Genomic DNA, 26876 nt, shown 5'->3' on the forward strand with positions numbered 1-26876 from the left:
ATTTCCTTCCTTTACCAACATTAACAGCTGTGAAAGAATCTCTCCCATTTACACTCACAACTCCAACTTTTCCACAAGTCTGGGCTAGGGCGGGGAGTAATAGTACCTCATCCTTGGGAAGGCCACTGTGCGAGAAAGACCAAGTGTGAAACACAGCTCTGGCTCCATAAAGAAATGCTAAGGAGAAACACTTCAAACCACTAAGTGTACTATCTCTCCTCCTCCTCCTATTTGAATGTATACTCTGCTTCAAGAAATTTTAAGTAAAAAGGAGGAGGGAAACTCATTCTTATGAAGACCACTGAATCCAAATGAAGTCTGAGGAATTAAGACAATTGGAAAATGATCTTCCAGCTAGCAAAGCCTTCCTGGAGAAAAGGGGGTTTGTTTTGCACCTGTTCGGAAGTGTTCTTCAAGCGGATAAATTTCCCATCAACATCTATCTCTTCGATGCACACGTTCCCAGTGGCGGAGGCAGAGTGGGAGATGCTAACACTACTGCTCGCCTCTGACTCTTCCACATCGACTCTCTTCCGCTTTCCTCTAGTTGTGCGCACGCTCCGACTCGAGGATGCTCGGGACACTGTCACACGAGAAGAAGGGCTTGGAGAGAGTTTCAGTCTACATGGAAAAAACAAACATTTCATTTATGAGACACCTGTGCCTTTCCTACTTTAGAAACAAGGATATTAATATCCTGTACATGCATTTTTTCCCTGCACATACATTTCTAAAGCAAAACATTACTGAAGATGTGCTGCACAAGACCAATATACATCTTAACTAAGATAAGTTTATTTGTGCTAGAATGTGCATTACAATGTTCTTTTAAAAAGTAATAATTTGAATGTTTTCCCTAGGAACAGAATATAATCATAATGCAGGAAGTGTGGAAAAAACGGGAAGGAATTAGCCCACTGACCACCACCCCCACCACAACCACTGTTATGTTTCATATGCTTTTCCTAATTTTTTCATACCTGTGTTTTCTTTTTATAAAATTACAATCACGATGTATGTAACAATGAAACTCAATGGCTTCTCATTCTCAATCAGACACATTCCCTTTGAAACTTTCTAACAGGTGTCAAAGGACTTATACACTAACCTGATTTGAAAAATGACTATAGAGTCTCTTTCAGCAAATCAAGTATTTTACAACATATTAAATAATCAAAAGCTCAAGAAAAAGACTGTATATCTTGCAAAAGTCCAGCATTTAAAATAATAATAATAAGACTGCTTAAACAATATCTGTTGTTGTTTTGGTAGAAATATGATCCATACCTATTTACTGCTACACCTAGGTGTTAAAAAACAAAGAAAATATTTAAAGTTGCCTTAAATGTTAAAATAAAATTTTTGCAAAGGCCCAAACCTAGTTACTACTCTTTACATAAAAAGGGTGGGGGCAAGATGTAAACTGTGAGGTAGAGTGACACCTAAGGTGCTTACCTCTCTTCTTCACCCTCTAAGAGCTTCCTATAAGCACTGATTTCCATGTCCAGGGCTAACTTTACATCTAGAAGTTGCTCATAATCGTTCAGCTGTTGCTGCATCTGATCCCTTATTTCCGCCATCTCTCGCTCTTTGTCGGACAGCATGCGCCGAGAATTGTCTCTTTCTTTAGCAAGCAAGTCCTCCAGCTCCTGAATCCTCTCCAAACATGCTCTAGACTGTAGAGTCAAAGGAACACATTTACTTTCTAGGAACATTCCAACATTAGCACGAAGCAGCTATTTTTAAAACATTTCCTGGATGGGAAAACAAACAGAACCTGAAGGAATCTCTAACTTTAGAATGCCGAAGAGATTTTGATTCTAAGAATTTAAAAACTAAAATTTCTCCAATATAAAATACAGCTTCAGCAAAGTTTTAGCTTATAAAAAGACTTTAGAAAGAGATAAATTTATCAAATGCAAGTGCCATAAATATATATATAATTCTTCTCTATTTGGCCAAATAAAACAAAATTTTAAAAGCTTCAGTCTTAGTAAAAGTCTAGCCCCCTACAAGCCATTCCCCTTGAAAGTATAAATTAACTAAAAATGATAGAAAACTTGCCGACTAAAGAAATCTAAGGGCAGGCAAGAGTACGTTGTGGAGAAATGCCGGGACTCTTCAGAAACCAGAGGAAGGGATTCGGATACCTCAGGGATAGGGTCCTCGTAGGACTGCCTGTGCTCACATGCTCAGTAAGCATAAAGAGACTATACAATGCAGTATGGTCTTTAAGGTATTACTGTAAATATAGAAACTCTGTAACTGGTATTTAAAAAATGAGAAATCACACAACCTGCAACAGAAAGTTCATCTGAGAAACCTTGTGTCTGGTAATTACTCTTCTACGTTTCTCCCAAGACAGAATTCATCTCAGTAGCCTCAGAAAATGACAAAGGGTGGGGCGCTTGGGTGGCTCAGTGGGTTAGGCCTCTGCCTTCGGCTCAGGTCATGGTCTCAGGGTCCTGGGATAGAGCCCCGCAATGGGATCTCTGCTCGGCGGGGAGCCTGCTTCCTCCTCTCTCTGCCTGCCTTCTTCTCTGCCTACCTGTGATCTCGGTCTGTCAAATAAATAAACACAAATTTTTTTTTTTTTTTAAGATTTTATTTATTCATTTGACCGAGAGAGAGATCACAAGTAGGCAGAGAGAGAGAGAGAGAGAGAGAAGCAGGCTCCCCACCGAGCAGAGAGCCCGATGCAGGGCTCGATCCCAGGACCCTGAGATCATGACCTGAGCAGAAGGCAGAGGCTTAATCCACTGAGTCACCCAGGCGCCCCATAAATAAAATCTTTAAAGAAGGGGGGGGCGCCTGGGTGGCTCAATGGGTTAAGGCCTCTGCCTTCGGCTCAGGTCATGATCCCGGGGTCCTGGGATTGAGCCCCACATCAGGCTCTCTGCTCGGCAGGGAGCCTGCTTCCCTTCCTCTCTCCCTGCCTGCCTCTCTGCCTACTTGTGATCTCTGTCAAATAAATAAATAAAATCTTAAAAAAGAAAGAAAGAAAGAAAGAGACAAATCTTTCAGAGAATTCCACTTAATCAGTGTAGATATTCCCTTCAAGATGTGGAGCTTCCTTCCTATCTCCAACCCTCAAGAGTGAACTGGACACAGTGACCTGCTTCCCAAGAACAGAGTATGGAAAGAGAGAGTTAGTTGACAGTAGAGAAACCGGCAAACACTACCTTCACCAGTGATGAAGGTGAGATCATCACTTGATCCCCTGTGGGTGTCATGTGATCCCTAATACAATGTGACAAGGGCACTTACTTAAAACCCATAACCCCAGTCTCATGGGTAAAACACCAGACAAACACAGACTGGGGGACAGTACACAAGTAAGTGGCCAGTTCTCTTTAAGACTCCTAAGGTCATAAAAAACAAAGAAAGCCTGAAAAACTGTCATAGACCAGGGGAGACTGGAGAGACATGTATTAAAATCCCAAGAGTCCAGAGTCTAGTTAGTAGTAATGTACCAACAGCAGTGTCTTCGTGTTGACAAACACACCATGAGAACGTAAGATGCTTACAATGGGGGAAAACTATGGGAGGGACAGAAGGGAACTGCCATACTGTCTTTCTAACTTTTCTGTAAAACTAGAATTATGCCAAAATAAAAGCCTATTTAAAAAATAATCATTCGGGGTGCCTGGGTGGCTCACTGGGTTAAGGCCTCTCCCTTTGGCTCGGGTCATGGTCCCGGGGTCCTGGGATCGAGCCCCGCGTTGGGCTCTCTGCTCGGCAGAGAGCCTGCTTCCCTTCCTCTCTCCCTACTTGTGGTCTCTGTCAAATAAATAAAATCTTTAAAAAAAATAATAATCACTCAATTAACTAAAATCAGAGTAGCCACTGACACTCTATATCAGAAGCAGGCTTTCATCTTAAGAGTGATGTTAAACATAATTCCTGCCTCGAGAACTTGCACTTGAACTGCATTTGCAAAAACCATGCTATAAACTAAGAAATTCACTTTTTTTTCCTCACAGTCTTCTAATAAAAATCAATCAACCTCTTCACTCTACTTCTGATGTAGGGGGCAGACAGCATGAGCAACAAGGTAGAATGTAAAGGGAGCTGACGAAAGGCATAAAGTACCCAAGACGCAGAGGGAACATCTGAGCCTAGATCTGTTTACCCCAAAATGTCCCTTGGTCTGCCTCTGATGTTACAGAGTTCTGTAAGTGGGGGAAAAACAGAATCAAGGTATAAAAAAGTTTTAAAGTTACTGTGACTCATTTAGAAATATCTGAATTGTATTTTCAACAGCTGCACTTTACCTGTTATGTAGTGAAACACAAGGAATACAGCCTGAGAGACGGACCTAGATCCTTCTTCCCAAGTCTGCCATCAAGTAGCTCTGAGACTCTGGGCAGGCTGTAACTAACCTCACTAAGCCAATGTCACATCTGAAAAATGAAGAGGTCTAATTAGGTTACATATAAGATCTCACCTCTCACTCTGGAGTACTTTATGACTGACTTGACAGTCCTGGTTTTCTTATTTTATAGTAAGTAACATAACTGTACTAGTCTACTACTAGAGTCTAGCTACAATAGAAGTTTCCAGTCTGGGTGTTAAAAAAACAAAACTGAGAGGTGCTTTCAAAATGCCAGTGGAGTCTTCCACAAGCCAAATAGACGTGACCAACCAATTAATTTCACCGGTCAGAAATCCAGACAGAAATAACAGAAATGCTATAAGCAATATATGAAATTCTTAACTCCAAAACATAATACTGCTACCATCTATTTAATTTAAAATTTTCTGGAGTCAGCATTTTAAAGACTATGCCAATTTTATTTTTTTATTTACTTTTAAGATTTTTTATTTTTAAGTAAACTCTGTACCCAACATGGGCCTCAAACTTCCAACCTTGAGATCAAGAGTCACACACTCTACCGACTGAGCCAGCCAGGTGCCCCAAGGCTATGTCTATTTTAAATAAAGTTTTAGGGGTACTTCACTAACGTGAGTCATATAACCAAAAGGAAACTGTATGGCCTAAGAGGCAGCATGATGAAACTGGTATGACACAACACCAAACGCTTTTAAGATACACAATGGGATAATACAAAGAGGGGTGGCTTTTTTCTTTTTTATGATCTAAGAGGCTAAAGTTTATCAACTAATGAAGATACTCCTCAAGATATATTATTTATTATAGAATCTGGTATTAATAATGAACAGAGGAAAGGACATCTCCCCCTCCCCTCGGCTCCCAAAGACAGAGAAATTTAAAACTATTCTGGCTGAAGAAGGTACTTCTCCTATTTCATAAGGTCTTAGCTCCTGAAAACTCCCAGGGCCCCACCTAACATCATTTAAACACCACTAGTCAGAAGTTAATCAAAAAACCTTACAAGGATGGGAAGAGAACCTACAAGCCAAGAGGGAAACAGCCCTGAACCTGAGTCGGGAAACATGGCTACCAAGTTTCCCAGCTTCTCACTGTCCAACAGCAGGCAAGTCTCAGACCGCCCCCTTGCCCTGCCCCGCCCCAGTCTATAAAACCTCTATAGCTAGCATCATCAAGGGGAATACAAAGCAGCCAAAAAAAAAGGTAGGGACATGGGAAATTGAGGGAAAGGGGATAACTAGAATATAATTTATTAAACAGAGAAAAGTAGTAAATGTCAACTCGAAGTAAGAACACAGGACCTTTTTTTTGGAAAGGTAGTTATTAAGATGGTGCCATGGAAAAAAGATTATCTTTGAAGAGAGTGAGAGGTAAAAGGAAAAACTGGCAACTAGAAGAGAAACCCATCTATCAACCTATAGCTTCTGGGCAAGTAATTAAATTCACCTAGGTCTGTGTCTGAGTGAACTCAAAAGATCCTTCCAGCTCTAGTGCTACAGGAAAAGTTCAAAATACTATCAGGACAAAGTAGGTCTAAAATAATCTTTTAGATTATGTTACAAATAATAAAGCACATGTGATAGAGGCAATGTAAAAGCTTCTATTTTAATTTTGTTTACATTACCCGATTTTATGCAATTCCCTGTCTGCCTTGTTTTCTAAATTCCCACAATATCTTCAGTTTTATGATCAGAAAAAGTTTTACTAAAAAAAAAAAAAAAGGAAGAAAAACTTAGTCAAGGATAAAACAAAGTTTATTCCTAAGCGGAAAATTTAGAATAAAAATCTCCCTGAAGGGAAAAGGAAGCTGAAGATTCTTCTCAAGTAATTAAGGTGAGAAGTAGATAGTGAAAGCCTTCTGAGTACTTAGGTAGCTGCTCGTGCACTGTGTGTCCACACCAACAGGACCACTGGACAGACACGGATCTCCACATGCACACTGCCCAAGCTGCACCTAAAGAGCACCATCACACACTCACAAACACTCAGTCAGCACAACCAGAAATGCAATCATTTGTCACTCGGGTGTACCAAAGACTAAAGTAGTTACTAATTTCTTAATGCGCCGTTAATGCTACTTTCCCATGACCTTGATCAGTAAGGCGTCCAAACACTAAGAGAACTGTCTAGGATAGCAAAGCATTTACTACTCACAAACAATTTCTGTGTGTTTTTCCTATTATGATTTCCAAATGTGATGAAAAAGGAATACGTCAGGAAGAGTATGGAGATGAGGCTGCTAGATGGCTCAGAAAATCTGGGCCCAGGGATAAGCCCCAGAAATAAGCCGGCATATTACTTCCTAAGGGAAACCTCCTGAGCTCTGGATAATCTATTAATTCAGGAATAATGGTCATGCTCAGAGAACGTTTATGCATTGCAAAATGAAAACATTGGGAAAGTGCTGGGCAACCAGAGTGCAGAAAATACTGTGCTCTCTGAAAAGTAACAACAGGCAGAGCAAAGCAGGGAGACGACAGTGGGGAAGGCGGCCTTCACGTGCAACTTGGACTCTTCTTAGAGGAAGATGCTTACTTACCTCCTTCTGGAGATTAGAAAGTTGAGATGAAAGGCTCTCAATTCTCATACGACTTTCCATCAGTTCTTCCCTGGCACTGTTGACAGTAGAAGTATTCATCTCTGATGACAATCTGGCATTCTCCAGCTAAAAGAAGAAACAAACCAACAGTCAGTCTTACCTAGTGACTTAGAACAAACGAATAAGGAAGTATGATTCACTTCAAGGCATTTCATCTCAAACCTAAGCCCTGTCGGTAACTGGCTGATGAAACAGGAAAAGCATCATGAAGTTGCTGACGTGGTACGAATTCTCTTCAGTCTTTCTGACTTTAGGCTCAATTCCCAGTACCTGTGCTTAACAATGGTAATACACCTGGGTCTTTCTCCAAAGTGTATTACTTAAATATTTCACCCATTATATCTCTAATGTGTCAGTTAATACTGCAAGTAAGGGGAATGGGTAGTAGCAACTTAACTGTGGGTGATGTCTATAGGAAAATAAACATCACATATCTCTAACCCACCAAATCTAATTACAGAAGATAAAATCAAAAACAGAAAGTACTAATTTTAGATTATGTCCCAAGAGAAACACTTCCTTTCAGAAGCAAAAAATAGCCCCTTAGATAGAAACATTGTACTTCTCCAGATGCCCATAACATTCCATTCTGCACGTGTGTGAGGCACATTTGTTGGCTATTTGTTGGCTTCCTTTGGGGCCACAGTCTAGGTGACTGAGCTGCCTCAGACTTCAGCTCCTTCACTGCCCAGCACAACACCTAACACTAAGTAAGTGTTAGACAATCCGATGTAGGGCTTCATTAGCCAATTACTTCATAACATGGATTAAATGCAACATCAACAGTTGAGGCCATTCATAGAAATTGTTTACAACACCTCTATGACCTTAATTTTCTAAGTCTTCACTGATAACTCTCTTTAATCAAATCAGGCCACATTTAACACACTGGGATAAAACCATTTACTAGGAAAGCCTGTACTCACTGGTGTTAAAGATTTTTGCATGATCTGCGTGTACACACGTGAGAAGTTTCTGGAATATTTTTTAAATGAGTAAAAGTGGCAGAGGAAGAAATCTCAGAGACTTTCACTTGGCCTAAAGTGTGGCAGTCACAAACTAAGTAGAGTGACGCCATAGAAGTCTGATGAGGTGCTGCCCGGCACTCATGGTTAACTGGATGCATAGGACAGCGGAATCAGCACGTGCTGTGGGAAGAAAAGTATTTTCAGAGGCTTAGGGTTCACTATTATGACATGACACATGTGACTGATCGGACAGAAAGGTAAACCTTAATCTCTGATAAAAGTGAAATAACTCTACTTTCTTTGAATAATTTCTAGTAACATTTACTTGAGAGAAAATTTTTTTAAGTCCATTTTATATTTTCAGAGAGACTAGGGGAACTCATTAAAGAAAATTAGAACCAAGCAGATATCAAATCACACTCCTGCGGGCGAGTTTGGTAAGGGTTCCGGGCACTCGGGGAGACCGCTCACTTTGGCGTGGTAAGTCTGCTCCAGCTCCTCCTTGTACAGCTTCACTTGGGCATCGTGCTGTTCTCGCATCTCATGAAGGGCCTGAGCCAGCTTGTACTCATACTCTATCTGACGTCCAGAATCCACCTCTACTAAGCGAGTTTCATGCTTCCGTCTGGTCTCATTGATCTCCTGAGGGAAAGATCACAGAAAACCAAGTTACCTACCACAGTTGCCCTGGGACACGTCTCTGCAACATCAGGGCCATATGAAGTATTAAAACCCACCTCCTTGGGTGTGTCCTAGAGCAGCCATGTGAACAGACCTATTTTTGCCTTTATTTTCAAACGATAAGATTTTTGAGCTAGAACCAACGACAGAAGTGGGGATGGCAGCTAAAGCCCTAGGAATTTTATGTTTCTTATCAGTGGCATAGCTATGTATTTCTCTGAAGACAAGAAATGGCCTGGAAGCCTTACAGCACTACCATGAAAAATCATACACTATGTACACTGAATGGTCATTGTTTTTCTAAACTGGTATGATGATGATCCTAAGGATGTCTCCAGAAAAAATGCACATGAAAAGTTGAACTTGCTGCTCAGAAAAACTAACTAGAAGACTTATGCTTAATAAAACTATTTTCTTAAACATACTAAGAATGCAATAGGCAAAGCAAGCTAATTTAGGTGCCTTATGTTAACAGCTGGTACTAAGGTATCAGTATCAATAGATATGGAAACATATTACCAATATTACTTTACTCTCTTAAGTACATAAGACCATTCACTATTAAATAACAGAATTAGTAGGCATAGTCCTTCAATTCAGGTTTTAAGGACTATCCAAAACTAAAATGGCTAGGAACCCCAGTCCAAGAATAAAATTTCCATTCCAGCTTCTAGCTCTGAAAATACAACAGATTTGTCTTTAATGGCAATAATTAAAGAGCCCACAAGAGGGGGATATTACCCACTGATGTTTGTTCCTGTGTCTTCTTCCTGCATATGACTCCCTAGGCATTTCTTCATCTTTCTTTTAATTGCTCATTGCAGAGGAAAATGCACTTAACAGAATCCAAAAACCAGGGTTCAGATTCCAGTTCTGTTACTAACCTCCCAGGGCTCATATACATTTAATGAAGCAAATGACACGTAAATCATGCAAATATAAGGTTTAGTTCAACAAATAATTTTGCCCTTTATCTACCTCATTTCCTCCTCTTCCTGTTTTCCTTCTTCCTGTTTCTCACTCCCTTAACTGCTCATAATAGGAATTGAAATATATTTATTGAATAGAATTATACCCTCTATGTTAAATAAAAAAGAAGAGGAATATTTTAAGTTCATTCTCAAAAAGGCAAACATCAAAATATTCAAAGATGAAAAAAAATTCAAAGATGCTACACAACCTAAAAATACTCAATTACTTTTTGCTGGTGCCATTTTATTATTTAATAAAGAATCAGTGACTTGCAAATAAACAAACAAAAAATACCCTACTCTTGGTTTAAAGATACAGGAGTCCACACATAGCATAAAAACTAAGTAATGATATATCACAAGCAATTTTATCAAAACAAAACAAAAATATAAGTCAACTTAATACAAAAATGCCTCCATTTATAAAACAAAACTGTAGTTAACAATTATGTGATAGTATTCACTATACTGCGTACAGGGAACTTCTGCACAAAATATTCCATTTGATTGTCACCTCCCCCAAAAGAAAAGAGCAGGTATTACTTATTTCATTTTTAAATAAATGACTCAGAGTTATCCAAAGTCTGTTTGTCCAGTAAGTACACTGTGCCCCAATACCCATATGTTTTAATAGAATGTAGTTGTAAAAATAGTTAAATTTCTATTTTATTATTTTTTCTCCAATTAACAAAAAGAAAATTTAAGTTCTATAATAATTCCCCATTTTTAAAGTAACTGTTAGTTGCTGTTCTCAAATTTATATTACTTCTAAAATCATTTAGTATTTAACTACAGGTTCCATACCCTGGGTTAATTCCAATCCTCTTCAATTTTGAGAAAATATACATTCCCCTTTAATTTTATTACTTATTTTTTTGGCAAAAGTTGCTACCTTCATCTGCCAAGGCTTGACCACAGAGACTATTTTAAAATATATATATTTAACTATAAATGCTGTGGGTAGCTGCCTTCAAGGTGGCCCCCAATGACAGCTGCCTCCTGACAGTCACACCTTTATAGAATCCCCACCCACAGTGTATCATCGTTGGTCTATGTGATAAAGAGTGGCAGTACATCACTTCTAGGCTTAGAAAAGTAACAGAAGGGGTGCCTGGGTGGCTCAGTGGGTTAAGCCGCTGCCTTCAGCTCAGGTCATTATCCCAGGGTCCTGGGATTGAGTCCCGCATCGGGCTCTCTGATCAGCGGGGAGCCTGCTTCTACCCTGCTCCCTCTCTCTGCCTGCCTCTCTGCCTACTTGTGATCTCTGTCTGTCAAATTAATTAATTAATTAGTTAATTAATTAATTTAAAAAAGTAACAGAAGACAATGCGGTTTCTGTCTTGTGTTCCCTCTCTCTCTCATCAATCATTCTTCTGGAAAGCCATAGCATGAGCAGCCTCAGGGAGAAGCCTATGATGAACTGACTCTTCATACCAACAACCTGTGAATGAGCTCAGAGACAGTTCCTCCAGTCCAGGTTGAAACCCTGACTGCAACCTCATGAGAGACCCTAAAACATATCCAATTCATGCAGGAAGGCAGCTCTCAGATTCTCCACCTTCAGAAACTGTGACATAATAAAGATTTGTGGTTTTAAATTGGTAAATTTTAGAGTAATTTATTAGGCAGCAAGAGACAACTAATACAAATACTCAAACAGGTTTAGAGTAATTAACTGCTATGACCAAGCCCTTAGGAATCAGATAAAGTGAAATCATATCGCTTCATTGCAAGAGTCTGAGTTCTTGTATACAACCTTTTAGCAATGATACCTTGAATAATTTACCTATTAAAATTTCTCCCTTTTTTTACTATATAGTTAAAACAAAACATTTAGGATCCCTCCTTTCCTTAAAAAAATAAAATTGTATAGTTACCTCCTCATACATGTTTTTACGGAACTCCAAGTCCTCAGTGAGGCTCTGACAGCGATTCTCTAAATCCACTTTAAGTAAAGTTTCATCTGCTAACTGTTTTTTGGCAGCAGCTAAGGAGGCTTCCAACTAATATGCAGAAAAAGAATTGACAAAAAAAATCACATAGCAATTATTTAGTAACGAATTTAAGAGATACTTATGGACTGAATCAAATCACAAATAAAACGTTTGTATCTTTTATCTGTGTATGAAAGTCTCTTACTATAACCTTTATCACAGAACCATGTGTCCAAATGCTGGTCCCACCAAGAGTGCCACACTGAAACACCTCTCAGATCTTGTAACTGGCAACAAGTAATGGACAAAGACCTACTAAGGATTTTAGCTACCACTTTCACTTCTTCCTGTGTGTGGAGCAATGTTAGGACTTTTTCTTTTCCTACATTTTGGTACAGGAATGAAACAGGTTTTGAGAGCAAGAAACAGAAAGAGCTTAAGCACAAGAGAAAGGAAGAAGAGCAGCAGTAAGATCTGCTTGACCCAGATAAAATGACTGAGAGGTCAAGATACTTTGCATGTTAGCTACTGAAGACTATCCTTCAGGGAAACCATAAATTTTTTTTTTTAATTTTTAAATAAAAAATGTTTTAAGTTAATTCAGAAATCAAATCACTCGGCCCAGTCAGATGGGGAATTAACCTCCCAACAGGGCTTAAGACCAGCGTTTGCCTTACCTGGGCAATCTGATCCTTCAGATCCTCCAAATCTCCCTCTAAACTTTTTTTGTCACCGAGTGCAGTGGCCAGAGCTGCATCTTTAGAATTCAGTGCGGCTTCATATTCTCGAAGCTTCATCTGGGCTCCATTAAGATCTGATTCTTTCTTAGCATAACTGTAAGAAATTTGAAAAAGTGCAAGACATCAAATTATACCCCTGACTTGAAGCCTCCTCTGTCAAAGGGGAAACAAAAGATGCAGTTTAAATAAAGGCTGCTATAGCCTACTAAAATTAGCAGAGCAATTCGGGAGCATTAAATCTAGAGTTTTGGTGGATAACAACTTTACCCTTCAATGATCTCCCTTCCAAGATTACTAATGACTCTAGATCAAAGAAGTCTACAGAGCCAATGTTCCAGAATCCTGGTGTTCTCTGCATAAGAACATATGCCCTTCATGTTCTATAAAGAGACACTCACTACATGTTTTAGCAAGAAATGTTTTTGAAGAAATGGGTATTTATTATTTTAAAATACAATTAATATTATAAACCAAGATGTACAGGAGACATAAATCAAGATACAAAATGATTAAAGAAATAAAAATGAAGTTATTTTTAAAAAGTAATTTTACAACTTGATGTATTATGTAGAAATTCTTGAAGAATTTAGTATTCTTCTTAGTATAGAATTTAGAGTTCTATCATGTAGAATTACTTGAAGTATAGTTGATATACAGTATTACATTAGTTTTCAGTGTACAACCTAGCCATCTGACATTTATACACATTTACAAAATGGTTATTACCTTGATAAATACAGCTACTATATATCACCATACAAAGGTATAATATTACTGAGCATATTCCTTGTGCTGTACTTTACATACCCAAGAATTATTTATGACCAGAAGTTTGTACTTCTTAATCCCCTTCACCTGTTTTACCCAACCTGAACCCCCTCTGGCAACCATATTTGTTCTCCATATCTGAGTCTGTTTCTGTTTGATTTTATATAAGTTCCCGCAATATTATGTAAGAAGTCACTGGTCCCAAGCTTGCAAAATACATTCCATTTCTTACATAAGATGTTATTTTAAGATTTCCTTAACTTACAGATAAGGGCCTTCCTAATATGTTGAGGAAAAATTATTTCAGTTTCTACTAATTACAAAAATGAGGTTTGAATTGAGGTTTCTTTTTCTTCTAAAATACCACTTCTTGGGGCCTCTGGGTGGCTCAGTCAGTTAAGCATCTGACTTTTGATTTTGGCTCAGGTCATGATCTCGGGGTCGTGAGATGGAGCCCCGTGGTGAGCTCTGCACTTAGGAGGGAGTCTGTCTGGAGATTTTCTCTTTCCCTCTACCCGCCCTGCCCCAATTCAAGCATGCGAGCTCTCTCTTTCTCAAATGAATAAATAAATCTTTAAATGAACAAACAGAAAAATAAATATCACTTTTTATTAAATGTAGTTCTGTATTATAGAATAAAATTTCCTTTGGATATATTTTGTCAAATAATTCTTTAAACAAATAATTGTTTAAAGGACAGAATTTTTTTCATTCCAAATAATTGTTATCATTAATTGGTGGCCCTGGGAGAGCCTTAATACCAAAATCCTCAGTAACAATTCTTAATTAAAACAGATATTATAGAAGAGCATTTCTACAACTGATGTTTGAGAATGTGCTAGAAGAAGAATCTTCAGTTAATAGGAATTCTCAAAATAATCTTTTATTATCCAAATAAAATGAAGAAAACTACTGTCCCAAAAGATAAGCACATATAATTTAAAGAGAAGAATTAATAGTATTCCTCTCTTACTCGTTTTGGCATCATAAAACAACTATATACATAAAATCTCAGCAGTCCTCTATCAGTATTTTTCTTAATTCCTGTATTTTTCAAAACCACAAGATGGCATCCTTTCACTGATGATTCAATTAGGAGGAGAAAAAAAATCAGCTGTTTAAAAAAAAAAAAAAAAAGCAACCCCATACAGTCATTAATTTATAACAAAAATGTCCAGTTCGGGGCGCCTGGGTGGCTCAATGGGTTAAAGCCTCTGCCTTCAGCTCAGGTCATGATCCTGGGGTCCTGGGATGGAGCCCTGCATCAGGCTCTCTGCTCAGCGGGGAGCCTGCTTCCCTTCCTCTCTCTCTCTGCCTACTTGTGATCTCTGTCTGTCAAATAAAAAAGAAATAAAATCTTAAAAAAAAAATGTCCAGTTCATAGAAGGGCTGGGTTCTAAAGCTGGGAACTCATTAGAACAGAATCATTGCTTGTGAGGAACAATTCTGTCCCGCTACATAAATGAGCAGAGCTGGGCAGGAATACATGTCATAAAACATATGATTTAAAACAAAATCATATTTCATAGAGTATTACACATTATTCACAAAAGCTAGTGGCTTAAAGTTGCTTAACAAAAGTTAAGTACAAAAAAATTTTATCCACTATCCAATCCACCACTGCCCAATATTTAAATATCAGATCATAATGTGGTACTTCCAAATGTGATATTTCTTGGCAAGGTCAACCTGTGCTTCCCAGAAACCAAAACAGCCCACCAGGAAGGATACAGAATTTTAAAAACTCCATCAATATTAAAGGCTACTGCAAGTTCTCTTTGGTATCACTGATTTAATGGATAATAAAAACATGCACATTTTGAAATTCAGAATGTTACACTGCAAGCCAAAGACACCACACAACATCTAGAAGAACACAGGAAATACATGAAGCCAAAATTAAGAACATTAAGAATAATTAGAACATGGTAATTTCTTCAACAACAATCAAGACCAAATGACACCAAGGAGTGGTGGGGGTGACTGGCTGGCTCAGTCCGTAGAGCATCTGACCCTTGATATCAGGGTAGTGAGTTCAAGCCCCATGTCGTTCACAGAGTCTACTTAAAAAAAAAAAAAAAAAAAAAAAAAAAGACTAAGGAGTGATGGAATAAAGGGGATGAGAGTAGGATATGCTATTAATTTTATTAATTTGTGGTACCTTGAGCCACCAATGACACCACTTCAAACTGGTGTCAAGTTCTTAGTTGCTTATACTACTATTAATCTGTAAAAATGTTATTCTATTATAAATTCTTTAAAGAATTAATTTCTTAAAGAATATAATTAAATTATAATTATACATAATATATAAATTATATTCTATAAAGAATATAAAGAATTGTATTTTTAGTTAAAGAACAGAATTCTTTAAAGCTCTTTCACATAAGAGAACAAAGTAGACAGATACAAATCAGAAGCTGAAAATGTACTTAAAACTGCAAATAAAAGCTAACTTTATGTGCCCTGGCTCAAGAGGGATCCTAGGACTCTAGGATCATGACCTGAGCCGAAGGCAGGCACTTAACCAACTGAGCCATCCAGGCGCCCTATTTTGGAAATTTTTGTGTTGTTGTTGGAAATTTTTGTTTTGTTTGGAAATTCTTTTTGTTGTTATTGTTTGTTGTTTTTCTTTTTTAAGATTTTATTTATTTGTCAGAAAGAGAGAGTACAAGCAAGGGGAGAGGCAGGCAGAGGGAGAGGCAGGCTTCCTGCTGAACAGGGAGCCTGATGTGGGACTTGATCCCAAGACCCTGGGATCAAGACCTGAGCCAAAGGCAGACACTTAATCCACTGAACCACTCAGGCATCCCTATTTTGGAAATTCTTAAAAGAAATTCCCCCATACACTCCCCAGAGAAAGTTACCCTGCTTTTTTATGGTATATAAAGTATGTTTTTTCCTAGAAGAAAAAAATAACTATACTTCTATAATCTCTAAAATTCACATACCCAGATGCCCTCCTTTTCATCTTACCAATTACCATAAAAAAGTTATTAAGACTACATGCAAGTCTCCATCTAATAAGCTATGAATCAGTGAGTTTTATATGGCACCTAAGTTGCCAATATCAAGGACACATGGGGAGCATGCAGAAAGTTACATAATTTTATCATAGTTCTAAAACTGTATCATTATTGTTCATTCATTACATATGACACAGGAAGTCCTGATCTAATTATCAGCACTTTAGTCAGTACAGAAACCTGCAGAAATGACATCCTAAAACATACACAACACATTAATTGGCTGCAGCCACCACTTAAGCAGAGTCACATCTGACAATGCCCTGGAAGAAAGCCCAACTTAAGAATTCAAAGTTATGAGAAGCTATCACTTAAGGGGTTGGTGGGCATTATTCTTGGACAATATTTCTTAACTGGATTTGCTCAGTGTTGCTGACCTACCCTGACTAAGCTATTCCCACACCTCGAGATAAAGACACCTTCCTACGTTTTCATTTATATTCACAATGTGAATCTAACACTAGAAATATGCACACTGCTGAATTTAAGTCAAAAACACACCCATTTACAGTAGATATTTACAGAAGAACCAAAACTCCAAATGCAGCCAAGAAAACTTTTATAAAATGTAACTGACACTACTCCATTCTAATGGAGAACTTCATCCCTTTATAAAAATAATTAGCTTTCACTTCAAGAAAACTTCAATTTCACCAGTCATAATAAGTAACCAGGTCTAATCAAATATCTGACCATTAAAAACATAATAAGCTTGACAGGATACACTTAAATTTCTTTTTTTTTTTTTCTCAAGATTTTATTTATTTATTTGACAGAGATCACAAGCAGGCAGAGAGGCAGGCAGAGAAAGAGGGTGGGGGGAAGCAGGCTCCCTGCTGAGCAGAGAGCCGGATGCGGAGCTTGATCCCAGGACCCTGAGATCATGACCTGAGCCGAAGGCAGAGGCTTAACCCACTGAGCCACCCAGGCGCCCCTACACTTACATTTCTGTTAACATTCTATAATAGCGACTCAAGAGTAACAGCCATAGCTTGGAGGATACAACATGGAGGTACCTTCCCAAAAGAACCTGGTACCTACCAATAAACTTTGGGACCCATCCATACTATCTCCTGAGGCCTAAATGGCTAACCTAAATACATCTGCTTACTTGCCACTTTCTGAATTACTCCTGACCACCCCCCACGACCAGCAACAACACTATACTTCACTGCTTTCATCATCTTGGTATTCCAGCCTACCACCTCTTTGACCTTGACTTGTTTTAGGATTATAATTTCAACCTTGGGTTCTGCACTGAACTATATGGCTCTGGAACTCAGTGCTGGAACTGGCTTAGATATTTGTATTACCCCTTCCATATGAACAAGTCTCCTACTCCTTCAATATTCTTCATTTGCCTAAGTGTATCCAACGCCGACAAGCCCCACCAATGAAGAAATGGGAGATTCAAAAATGCACTCAATTAGAGTCACTAGAAAATGAATGCTCAATGTAGCTCTTGGGGAAACATATCATTACTAGGTAATAAATGTAGAGCACATTTTATTTTATTTTTTAAAGATTTTTATTTATTTATTTATTTATTTATTTGAGAGAGAGTGAGACAGTGGCAGAGGCAAAGCGAGAAGCAGGCTGCCCACTGAGCAGGGAGCCCAGTGCCGGGCTGATCCTATAACCCCAGGATCAAGACCCAAGCAGAAGGCAGACAGTTAACCAACTGAGCCACCCAGCCGGCCCAGAGCACTTTTTAAATAAAGTCACACTACATATACATAACACAGAGAAAACCACTCAAGATCTAGTAAGCATATGACAGTAACTACTTAAAAATGAATTAGTAATTATATTGTAATTGTAAACACTTGAAAAGTTAGATTAGTCACTTAAACAGGGAACAAATAACTAGTATGTAACAGAAATCTAAAAGTAAACTTACAGGGACCCATACTTGGAACATAATCCGAAACTCATTACAAAATAGTTTAAGCAATGGGAAATTACTGCCCTTCTGTTTACATTTTGTTGCTCACACAGGTCAGTTTACATCACAAATGCTCAGCTGAGGTACTTAGCTTCTCTTTATCACCTACAATGTATCTGGTTTTTTTGTTTGTTTGTTTTGTTTTTTTAAAGATTTTATTTATTTATTTGACAGAGATCACAAGTAGGCAGAGAAGCAAGCAGAGAGAGAGAGAGGAGGAAGCAGGCTCCCTGCTGAGCAGACAGCCTGATGCGGGGCTCAATCTCAGGACTCTGGGATCATGACCTGAGCCGAAGGAAGAGGCTTTAACCCACTGAGCCACCCAGACGCCCCTGTAATGTATCTGTTAACAAAGCATCTGTGTTCACTTTCAAGACAGGAACTGTAACATGCTTGGGTCTGGTTTTCTTCTTTTACAGTTGCCTTAATTTTCAGTATTTTCTCAAGTAATTTTGTTTTTTGTTCTTGACTGTCATATTACAGAAATGTAAGTACAAAGAGTTATATTAAGCAATTCAAAGTAAGAGACCTAAATTATAGATGACCTCTTAGTTGGCCTAACAGTTTCTGGATAGTATATGTCATTTCCAAGAAATTCACCAAATATTATTATACTGCATATATCCAAAAGTGGACAAGAGTTCAATAAATGCCTGCTAAAATCTGTTGGAAAGGTGTGTTCTTATAGAAATCCAAGTTGGGATGCCTGGGTGGCTCAGTGGGTTAAACCTCTGCCTTCGGCTCAGGTCATGGTCTCAAGCCCCGCATCATGCTCTCTGCTCAGCATCCAGGCTCTCTGTCCCCCTCCAACCCCCACCCCGTCCGCCTGCCTCTCTGCCTACTTGTGATCTCTCTCTCTGTCAAATAAATAAATAAAATCTTTTAAAAAAAATCCATCCAAGTTATAATACTGATAGACTTAAAATATAGAATTTTAGAAGCTATAAATTAAAAAAAACTAGACAAATATTCATATTTATAGAGATCAAAAATTGAAATATAATTATGTGGGGCTTTACTGCTTTAACATGTTAGGCAAAAGAACAGCTTAAGAAAACCAAAAACAAACCACTCTTCAGTCAGTTTTAAATTTCACTCATACTATTCTATAGCAAAATACTACGCAACCCTCTGCTTGCTTAGATCACCTCCAGCAATTGTAAGAAGCTATTACACATTGTCAGGTTCATCTTATAAAATAATAGACACTCAACAAATACAGATTGAGAATTTCCCCTAATGCACATATTGTAATATCCTAGATGGAAAGGAGCAGATAAAAGAAAATGAAAAAGAACACAAGAAACCCATGCCAACAACACCCTTTCTTTGTTCAGCTGCCTTTCTTAACTCAGCACTAACATCATTTCAGGACCATTCTTATTTAGGAAAACATATAAATTACAGGGGATAAAAGGAAAAAGCCATTTAGTTTTTCCCCTGCAATCAGGTAACATAACAGAAATTACTCTATATGAAACTGTTATCTCTAATCATAACCATAAAACAAGGGATTTTTAAATCCCTCAGCAGAGACCTACTCTACATGGACAGCCAAGCCAATCAGGCCCAGCTGTTTGAGCTCTGTGCTTTAATGTCCCGTAAGGTTCTTCTGAACACATATCTGGTGGCAGCTGAATGCCATTCAACACTAGAGCAATTATTCAAGTGACTATCAATATAGCTTCTGAGGCTCTCTTCACACCTAGCATTCAAAATTAACATGACTTTTATTATCTAGCCATGGTTCAGACTTAAAAAAAAAACCAAAACTTCACTTTGAATTTAACGTAAGGATTATTATTAAGTCCAAACACAAACTTTCTGTCTTTAAACTATTTCATAATTACAGACTCAAAATGCATATTAAATATGCATCTGCTCCAACATTCATTCGCCAGCTTCAATTATGTCCCCAAAGTATCCTGCCTTTCAAAGGAAAAAGGAATGTGACCCACAATATTTTTACTGTGGAAATTTAATGAATTCCCCTGCAATTAAGATAAATGTAACACACAAAATTTCTACTACTAAGTTCTATGATCTTAATTTCTACTAACATGGTCTCCTCTGGTGCTAGTAAAAAGACTAAGATGCTTTCCGCACAAACTCAAAAGCTGCAATGGATAATTTCTGGCGGTAACAAAATTCTGCTATTCATTCAATAAACCAAACAGTCAACAAATTAGCAACAACCTAATCAGAATCAGGCAAACCCTAAGTGATATCAGCTTATAATTAGGAAAAATACTAAATAAGACTTAAAATGGACCACAGAACCATTTATTTGAGAAGAGATTCGCATATATAGTTACTTCTGTGCTTGCTTACAGGGCATGCTTAGAGCTTAAATCCTAATAGAAAATGGCTTCTTAGGGGGAAAAAAACAATCAATAACCACAATTGTGTGCCAGGCCATTGATCTGAGGGCTTGGAAACCAGCAGTGAACAAAATATAACAAGTCCCTGTGTTTATGAAAGGTACTTTCTAGTAGGTAGAGGCACATAATAAACTAATATGTGGAAGAGGTATGCAATATTTTGAAGAAAATTAAACCAGAATAATCAGTTAGAAATTAACAATATGATTAGTTATTTTACTACTCCTCCATGGGTTTCATGCAACCCAATCTCACAGGAAAATAGCCTCCTACAAAAACAGTAATCACTAAGTCAGTAATTATCTTAGGAGAGCCTAGAGAGTGCTAGAAAAATGTACTGATACAATAGGAAACTAAGTCAGACACTAACCCCATCCACTCTCATAAGGAAATCAATCATAAAGAATTATCTTAGTCAACCATTAAATGTGTCAGCAAACCTCCTCAGCAAGTGCTAGGAAAGAGAAGAAAAGTACAGAGTGCTATAAGAGTACATGATATAGGGTGCCTGGCTGGCTCAGTCGTTAAGCATTTGCCTTCGGCCAGGGTCCTGGGATTGAGCCCCACATCAGGTTCCCTGCTTACTGGGAACCTTGCTTCTCCCTCTCCCACTTCCCCTTCTTGTGTTCCCTCTCCCTTGCTGTCTGTCAAATAAATAAATATAGTCCTAAAAAAAAAAAAAAAAGGAGTACATGATATAGCTTCTGGATAGAAATGTCACATTCAACACAACTCCATTATTACCCCTTCTAGAAACCCAACTAAAACAGCAAAGGCACAAATCCATTATGAAAAAGTAAAGAGGAAATGACAAAATTGTGGAAGCTGAACACGAATGTGAAATGAGTGAAAATGAGCCTGACCAACACAAGAGTGCTCAATCCTAAGCCAGACACAGGGATACCTGAGAACTAACCTACTTTATACTACAGATGCTGTTGATAACAAGATATACCTTGGTAACTCTGAGGTAGAACTAGCTGAAAATCTATTAGGAGGCAGACAACTACTCCATACTACGCCCCAGGGCCCAAAGACCCTCATCCAACATGGCAAAGGATGAAAAGTTTACTAAGTAAAGTAAGCACAATCTTAGATCAGGCAGTCACATGACACACCCAAAGGCAGCAGTACCATACCACAAAATTAAGGGAATTCGATGGACTTGTACAGATGCTGATATCCCCTTTCAACCTCCCAGAGCTCACAGTAAGCTAGGCAGCTAAACCGCAGAAAACCGAAAACACTGACAGTAGGTGTTCCCAATGAAATGATCCTGCCATTTCATCCACAGTGAAGCTTGCTCAAGAAGCCCCACTCATGCACACAGCTTTCCATCAGATTCTGAACATCATTCCTGAGTATAAAGGAGTCATCAAACTTCTGAGAAAAACTCTCAATGTGGATTAACTCACCCAACGTCCATTCCACCCTCCCACCTCTGCTTTCCCAAACTGGAAAGCTAAAAAATGCCATTTTCCAGAATCTCTTGCAGGTGGGATTTTGGAGGAAAATGAAGTACTCTAATATATCTGTAAGCGATATGGAAGTTTTTTGGTTTTTTTAGATTCCTCAGGATTTCCTATGAAATCATGGCATCTACAAATAGAGACAGTTTTACCACTTCTTTCCTAATCTGGATGCCTTTTATTTCCTTTACTTGCCTAACTGCCCCAGCTAGAAACTCCAGTACAATGTTGAATATTAAGTGGTGTGATTGGGCATCCTTGTCTTGTTCCTGATCTTAGGAAGAAAGCACCCAGTATTCACCATTAAGTGTGATACTAGCCATAAATTTTTTATAGATACTCTTTGTCAGGTTAAGAAGTTTCCTTTTATCCCTCCCTCATCTGAGTATTTTTATCATGAAAGAGCAATATACTTTGTCAAATGTTTTTTATGCATCTATTGAGATGGTTGTTGTCCTTCATTCTAGTAATATGGTTTATTGCAGTACTGACCCATAGACTGAACCAACCCTGCATTCCCAAGATAAAACCCACTTGGTGATAGTATGTATTCCTTTTACAAAGGGGTAGGTTTGGTTTGCTACTATTTCATTCGGGGAAATTTTGCACCGCTCCTCCTAAGAGACACTGCTATGTGACATTTTTGCGGTCTGAAGTTTCTCCAAAACAGTGGTCCAATGTTCATTCTCCAGTTTGCTGGGTGTCATGGGGCAGGTATTGGTACCAACAGCAGTGGCAGCTTCCTGATCCTGAACTGTAGCTACACACTGTTTTTTTTTAAAAGTTCAGTGGCTCCAGTGGTGGCCTCAGACATAAAAGCTCCCAAAATCTATAGCATCCTAGGCATCATTCCAACACCTCTAACCCTTCTAATGATTTTTTTCCAAGCACCTGCATTCCATATCACTTTCTTTTCTGCTTAAAATATCTAATGGTTTCCATTTCCTGCACTAACACATGCAAGGACCTAAATAAATAGAAAAAGAAATTAACGTGGAGCACAAAGGAACGGGGAAGGAAATAAAGACTTCTGAAAAGGTAAGAGAAGTACTGCATCCATGAAATTTATTCACGACAGTATAAAGAAACATCAAGAGAGTACAAGTTATGAAAAATTTGTATAGAGCAGCAAAAACTGGAAGATAAAATTGAGAGTATTCAGGAGAAAAAATTTTTTTAAATAAGAACACTAAAGAATCAATTTAAGAAGTCCAACATCTGAATAACAAGAGTCTCAGAAAGTAATAAAATAGGAGAAAATCATGAATAAAATCATTTTTTTTAAAGTTGCCAAGGACATGAATTTCCAGACTGAAAACTATCACCATGTGACAAGCAAATTGGAAGAAGAAAAGATCCATACCAACAAACATCCTTAAGAAATTTCAGAACCAAGGGCACCTGGGTGGTGAAGTCAGTCAAGCATCCAATTCTTGGTTTCTGCACAGGTCATGATCTCAGGGTCATGAGATTGAGTCCGGTATCCAGCTCCACACTGGACATGGAGTCTGCTTGAGATTCTCTCTCCCTCTCCTTGTGCCCCTCCCCCTGCCTGTGTGCTGGTGCCTCTCTCTCTCTCTCTCAAATGAATAAAAAAAAATTTTATTCATTTGAGAGAGAAAGTGAACATAAGCAGAGGGCAGAAGAAGAGGGAGAGGGAGTAGCAGGGAGCCCAACAGGGGGCTCGATCCCAGGACCCTGAGATCATGACCTGAGCCTAAAGCAGACACTTAACCAACTGAGCCACCCAGGTGCCCAAATCAATAAATCTTAAGAAAGAAAGAAATTAATTTTAGAATTGGACCTAAAAAAAGATGCTACAAACTTTTCAAATTTTTCACTCAGTACTTCTTAGCAACAAAAGCTAGAGAACTATAAAGCATGCCTTCAAAATTCTTAGGAAATATACTTTACAACTTAAAATTCTATATCCAAACTATCAATGTTTAGGCAATACAACTTGCCTAGAGAAGAGCACAAGGCTCTGAATGCTATTTCTTCAATAACATAAAACTAATTAAAAAAAAAAAAACCCTCATGGGTGGCTCAGTGGGTTAAAGCCTCTGCTTTCGGCTCAGGTCATGATCCCAGGGTCCTGGGATTGAGCCCCGCATCTGGCTCTCTGCTCAGCGGGGAGCCTGCTTCCCTTCCTCTCTCTCTGGCTGCCTCTCTGCCTACCTGTGATCTCTGTCTGTCAAATAAATAAAATCTTTAAAAATATATAAATAAATAAATAAATAAATAAATAAAAATTAAAACAAATTTTAAAAACCCTCATGATTCTAAATAACTTGATGTTTTAACGGTATCAAGTCTTTCTATATAAATGAGACAAAACTAAGTGGGAAAAATACTATTTTCATAGGTAATCGAAAGGTGGTACAGGGAAGAAAAACTAAGGGTAATACTCTAATGAGTTCTGTTGGAGATTATGTTCAGAGTACATACAGGCTTGGCTGCCAAACACAGTGTATGTGTTCCTGAGAACTCAAATTTTGCAGACACTAGAGTAATAGATCAAATGCAAAAATAAAGTTGGAACAGCCCTCTCAAACCCTATGCAGTTTTGTAGCCAGAGCACCAGCAGAAACATCAATAATTAATGATTAGTACCTCAGGAGAGGGCTTGGACAACCCTGGTAAGGAGTTTAGCGTGGCTCCAACTACCTAGAGAGATGCTTATAAATGCACAGGAGGAGTCATGCTGGCTTACAGGAACGGAGACAACAGAGACAGAAGCAGAGCTCTGAACACACCACTGCCTATAAGAGCAAAGGGAATGCACCTCTCTGGGAGAGGGAATCCCGGGAACAGGCACTCACTTTGGATTTTCTTAAAATAAAGCTGAAAAGCAGAAACAGACTCATAAATATAGAGAAGAAATTGAAGGTTGCCAGAGGGCGGCATGGGGGAGTGGTGGACAAAATGGCAGAGGGGAAATGGGATAGAGGCTTCTAGTCATGGAATGAATGAGTCACAGAGATGAAAGGTACAGTATAGGGAATAAGGTCACTGGTACTGTAACAGTTGTACAATGGTACTGAAATAGTTATATAGTAACAGATGATGGCTACACTTGTAGTGAACATAGCACTAAGTACAGAATTGTGAAATCACTATGTTGTACACCTGAAACTAATGTAACATTGTCTGTCAAGTATACTTCAATTAAGAAATAAAAAATAGTAAGGGGTGCCTGGGTGGCTCAGCCAGTTAAGGTCTGCCTTCGGCGTAGGTCATGATCTCAGGGTCCTGGGATTAAGCCTCATATGGGAGTCCCTGCTCAGTGGGGAGTCTGCTTCTCCCTCTCCATCTGCTGCTCCCCCGCCCCGCTCATCCTCTCACTTGTGCCCTCTCTCTCAAATAAATAAAAAATCTTCAAAATTAAATATAATAAAAATAAAATAACAAAACAGAGTTGAAAGTGGAACTGAAGGCTTTCTTACCTTTGAACTCTATTCTTTTTATTTTAAGATTTATTTATTTATTTATTTGACAGACAGAGATCACAAGTAGGCAGAGAGGCAGGCAGCGGGGAAGGGGGGGAAGCAGAGAGACCCACACAGGGCTCGATCCCAGGACCCTGAGATCATGACCTGAGCTGAAGGCAGAGGCTTTAACCCACTGAGCCACCCAGGCCCCCATGAATTCTATTCTTGATATTCCAGTTCCCCTTTACTAGAAAAAGTCATGTATAAACCAGTACAACCTACAATTACAATAATATCACCTTTGTACTTAAAAGCCATATTTGAGCTAATTGGTGTTAAAGAAGCATTTGTAGCAACACACTGAATTAATACTTTAAAAACCAAAAATGGATCTAAACCAATCTAAACTAAAATGTAATTACTAGGAGGATAATGGGAAGCAAATATATTATGGATAATAGAATGAAGAACTCAATTTCCCATCTTCCATAGCACAAAGTCAATAATGTCATTTAGATACAGAGATAAATACCAAACAAGCAGTGAAAATAAATGAAGGTAGTATTTTTCATGAGCAGCCTTGAGTGAACTGTTAGTCCTTAAATTATGCACACATATACATACTGCTGGGTAGTCGTAGGTTGGTTGGTTTGTTTTTTAAGGCTCATAGCAAAAACATCTGATAGTCAGGGAAGACTTCCCTAAAAAGTGGATACAGTGGACATCTGCGAGATAAGAAATTAACCCAACGATGAAAGAAGTCCAGGCAAAGGAAAGCGCTTTTGCAAAGTTGCTATTAAGAGGGAGCATGGTAAACAGGGTTGAATAAAGGACTTCACAGTGAGGGAAAAGAGCAAGACCAAGTATGGTGAGAAATGAAGCTGGAATCAGAAAGGAACCAGCTCATGCAGGGAAGAACTTTGAGGGAGGATGACCACTAAGTCCCAGTTTGCCCAGGACAATTTCCATTCATGCCAGTTGTCCCTGCATAATTTATAGCTCCCTCTTTCACACATACAAGTACCCCTGTTTGGACACTAACTTTCATGGTCACTCTCCAATTGGGTAATACTGAGGTAGTTTTAGTCTTTATCCTAGAAGCTACTCAAGTGTTTTAATTTTAAGCAAAGGAGGTGAAGTGCATTATCAGAAAGGTAAGTGCTCTGGTCCCCTACCCAATGTTTTATGATATAAAGTTCAACTCAAAATCTACTTTAATAAACCTTTAAGAATGTCTCCTCTTCAGAGCCAACATTCTTGTACAAGTGATCTCACAATCTCTTCCCACTCCTTCCTTAATTATCCCACTTCCTTTGATCCTACTGCCCTTTAATAGCATTAGGCACTCCTCACCATCAACAGTAATCTTCCAGCCACCCAAGTTAATAGATACTTTTAGGCCTTATCCGACCAAAACTACACTAGCATTCCTTCATAAATCTCCTTGTCCTATGACTCAACCCTTGTTCTACTTTTCTATTACTTACCACCTCCAGTATGGGTTTTGCTTTCTCTACCTAATCCTCCTATGTAGATGTTTTCCATGTCTTTGCCCCTCCTCTCTTTTGTCTTTATCCGCAAATATCACCATGTTCCTAAAACTATACTT

The 26876-nt window shown here is 38.5% G+C and overlaps 1 protein-coding gene across 1 annotated transcript in view; it reads right to left on the minus strand.

Annotated features, from left to right (window-relative positions):
• The window catches only part of LMNB1 (lamin B1), a 52681-nt gene that overhangs the window by 14268 nt on the left and 11537 nt on the right, over nucleotides 1-26876 (minus strand). The window contains exons 2-7 of the mRNA XM_046000831.1: nucleotides 12185-12341; nucleotides 11451-11576; nucleotides 8393-8563; nucleotides 6894-7019; nucleotides 1456-1676; nucleotides 396-621 (exon numbers count right to left, since the gene is read on the minus strand). Of these exons, the coding sequence (XP_045856787.1) occupies nucleotides 396-621; nucleotides 1456-1676; nucleotides 6894-7019; nucleotides 8393-8563; nucleotides 11451-11576; nucleotides 12185-12341 (1027 nt within the window). The remainder of the gene's footprint in view (nucleotides 1-395; nucleotides 622-1455; nucleotides 1677-6893; nucleotides 7020-8392; nucleotides 8564-11450; nucleotides 11577-12184; nucleotides 12342-26876) is intronic.

Source organism: Meles meles, chromosome 3 (assembly GCF_922984935.1).
Source record: "Meles meles chromosome 3, mMelMel3.1 paternal haplotype, whole genome shotgun sequence".
Lineage (NCBI taxonomy): Eukaryota > Metazoa > Chordata > Mammalia > Carnivora > Mustelidae > Meles > Meles meles.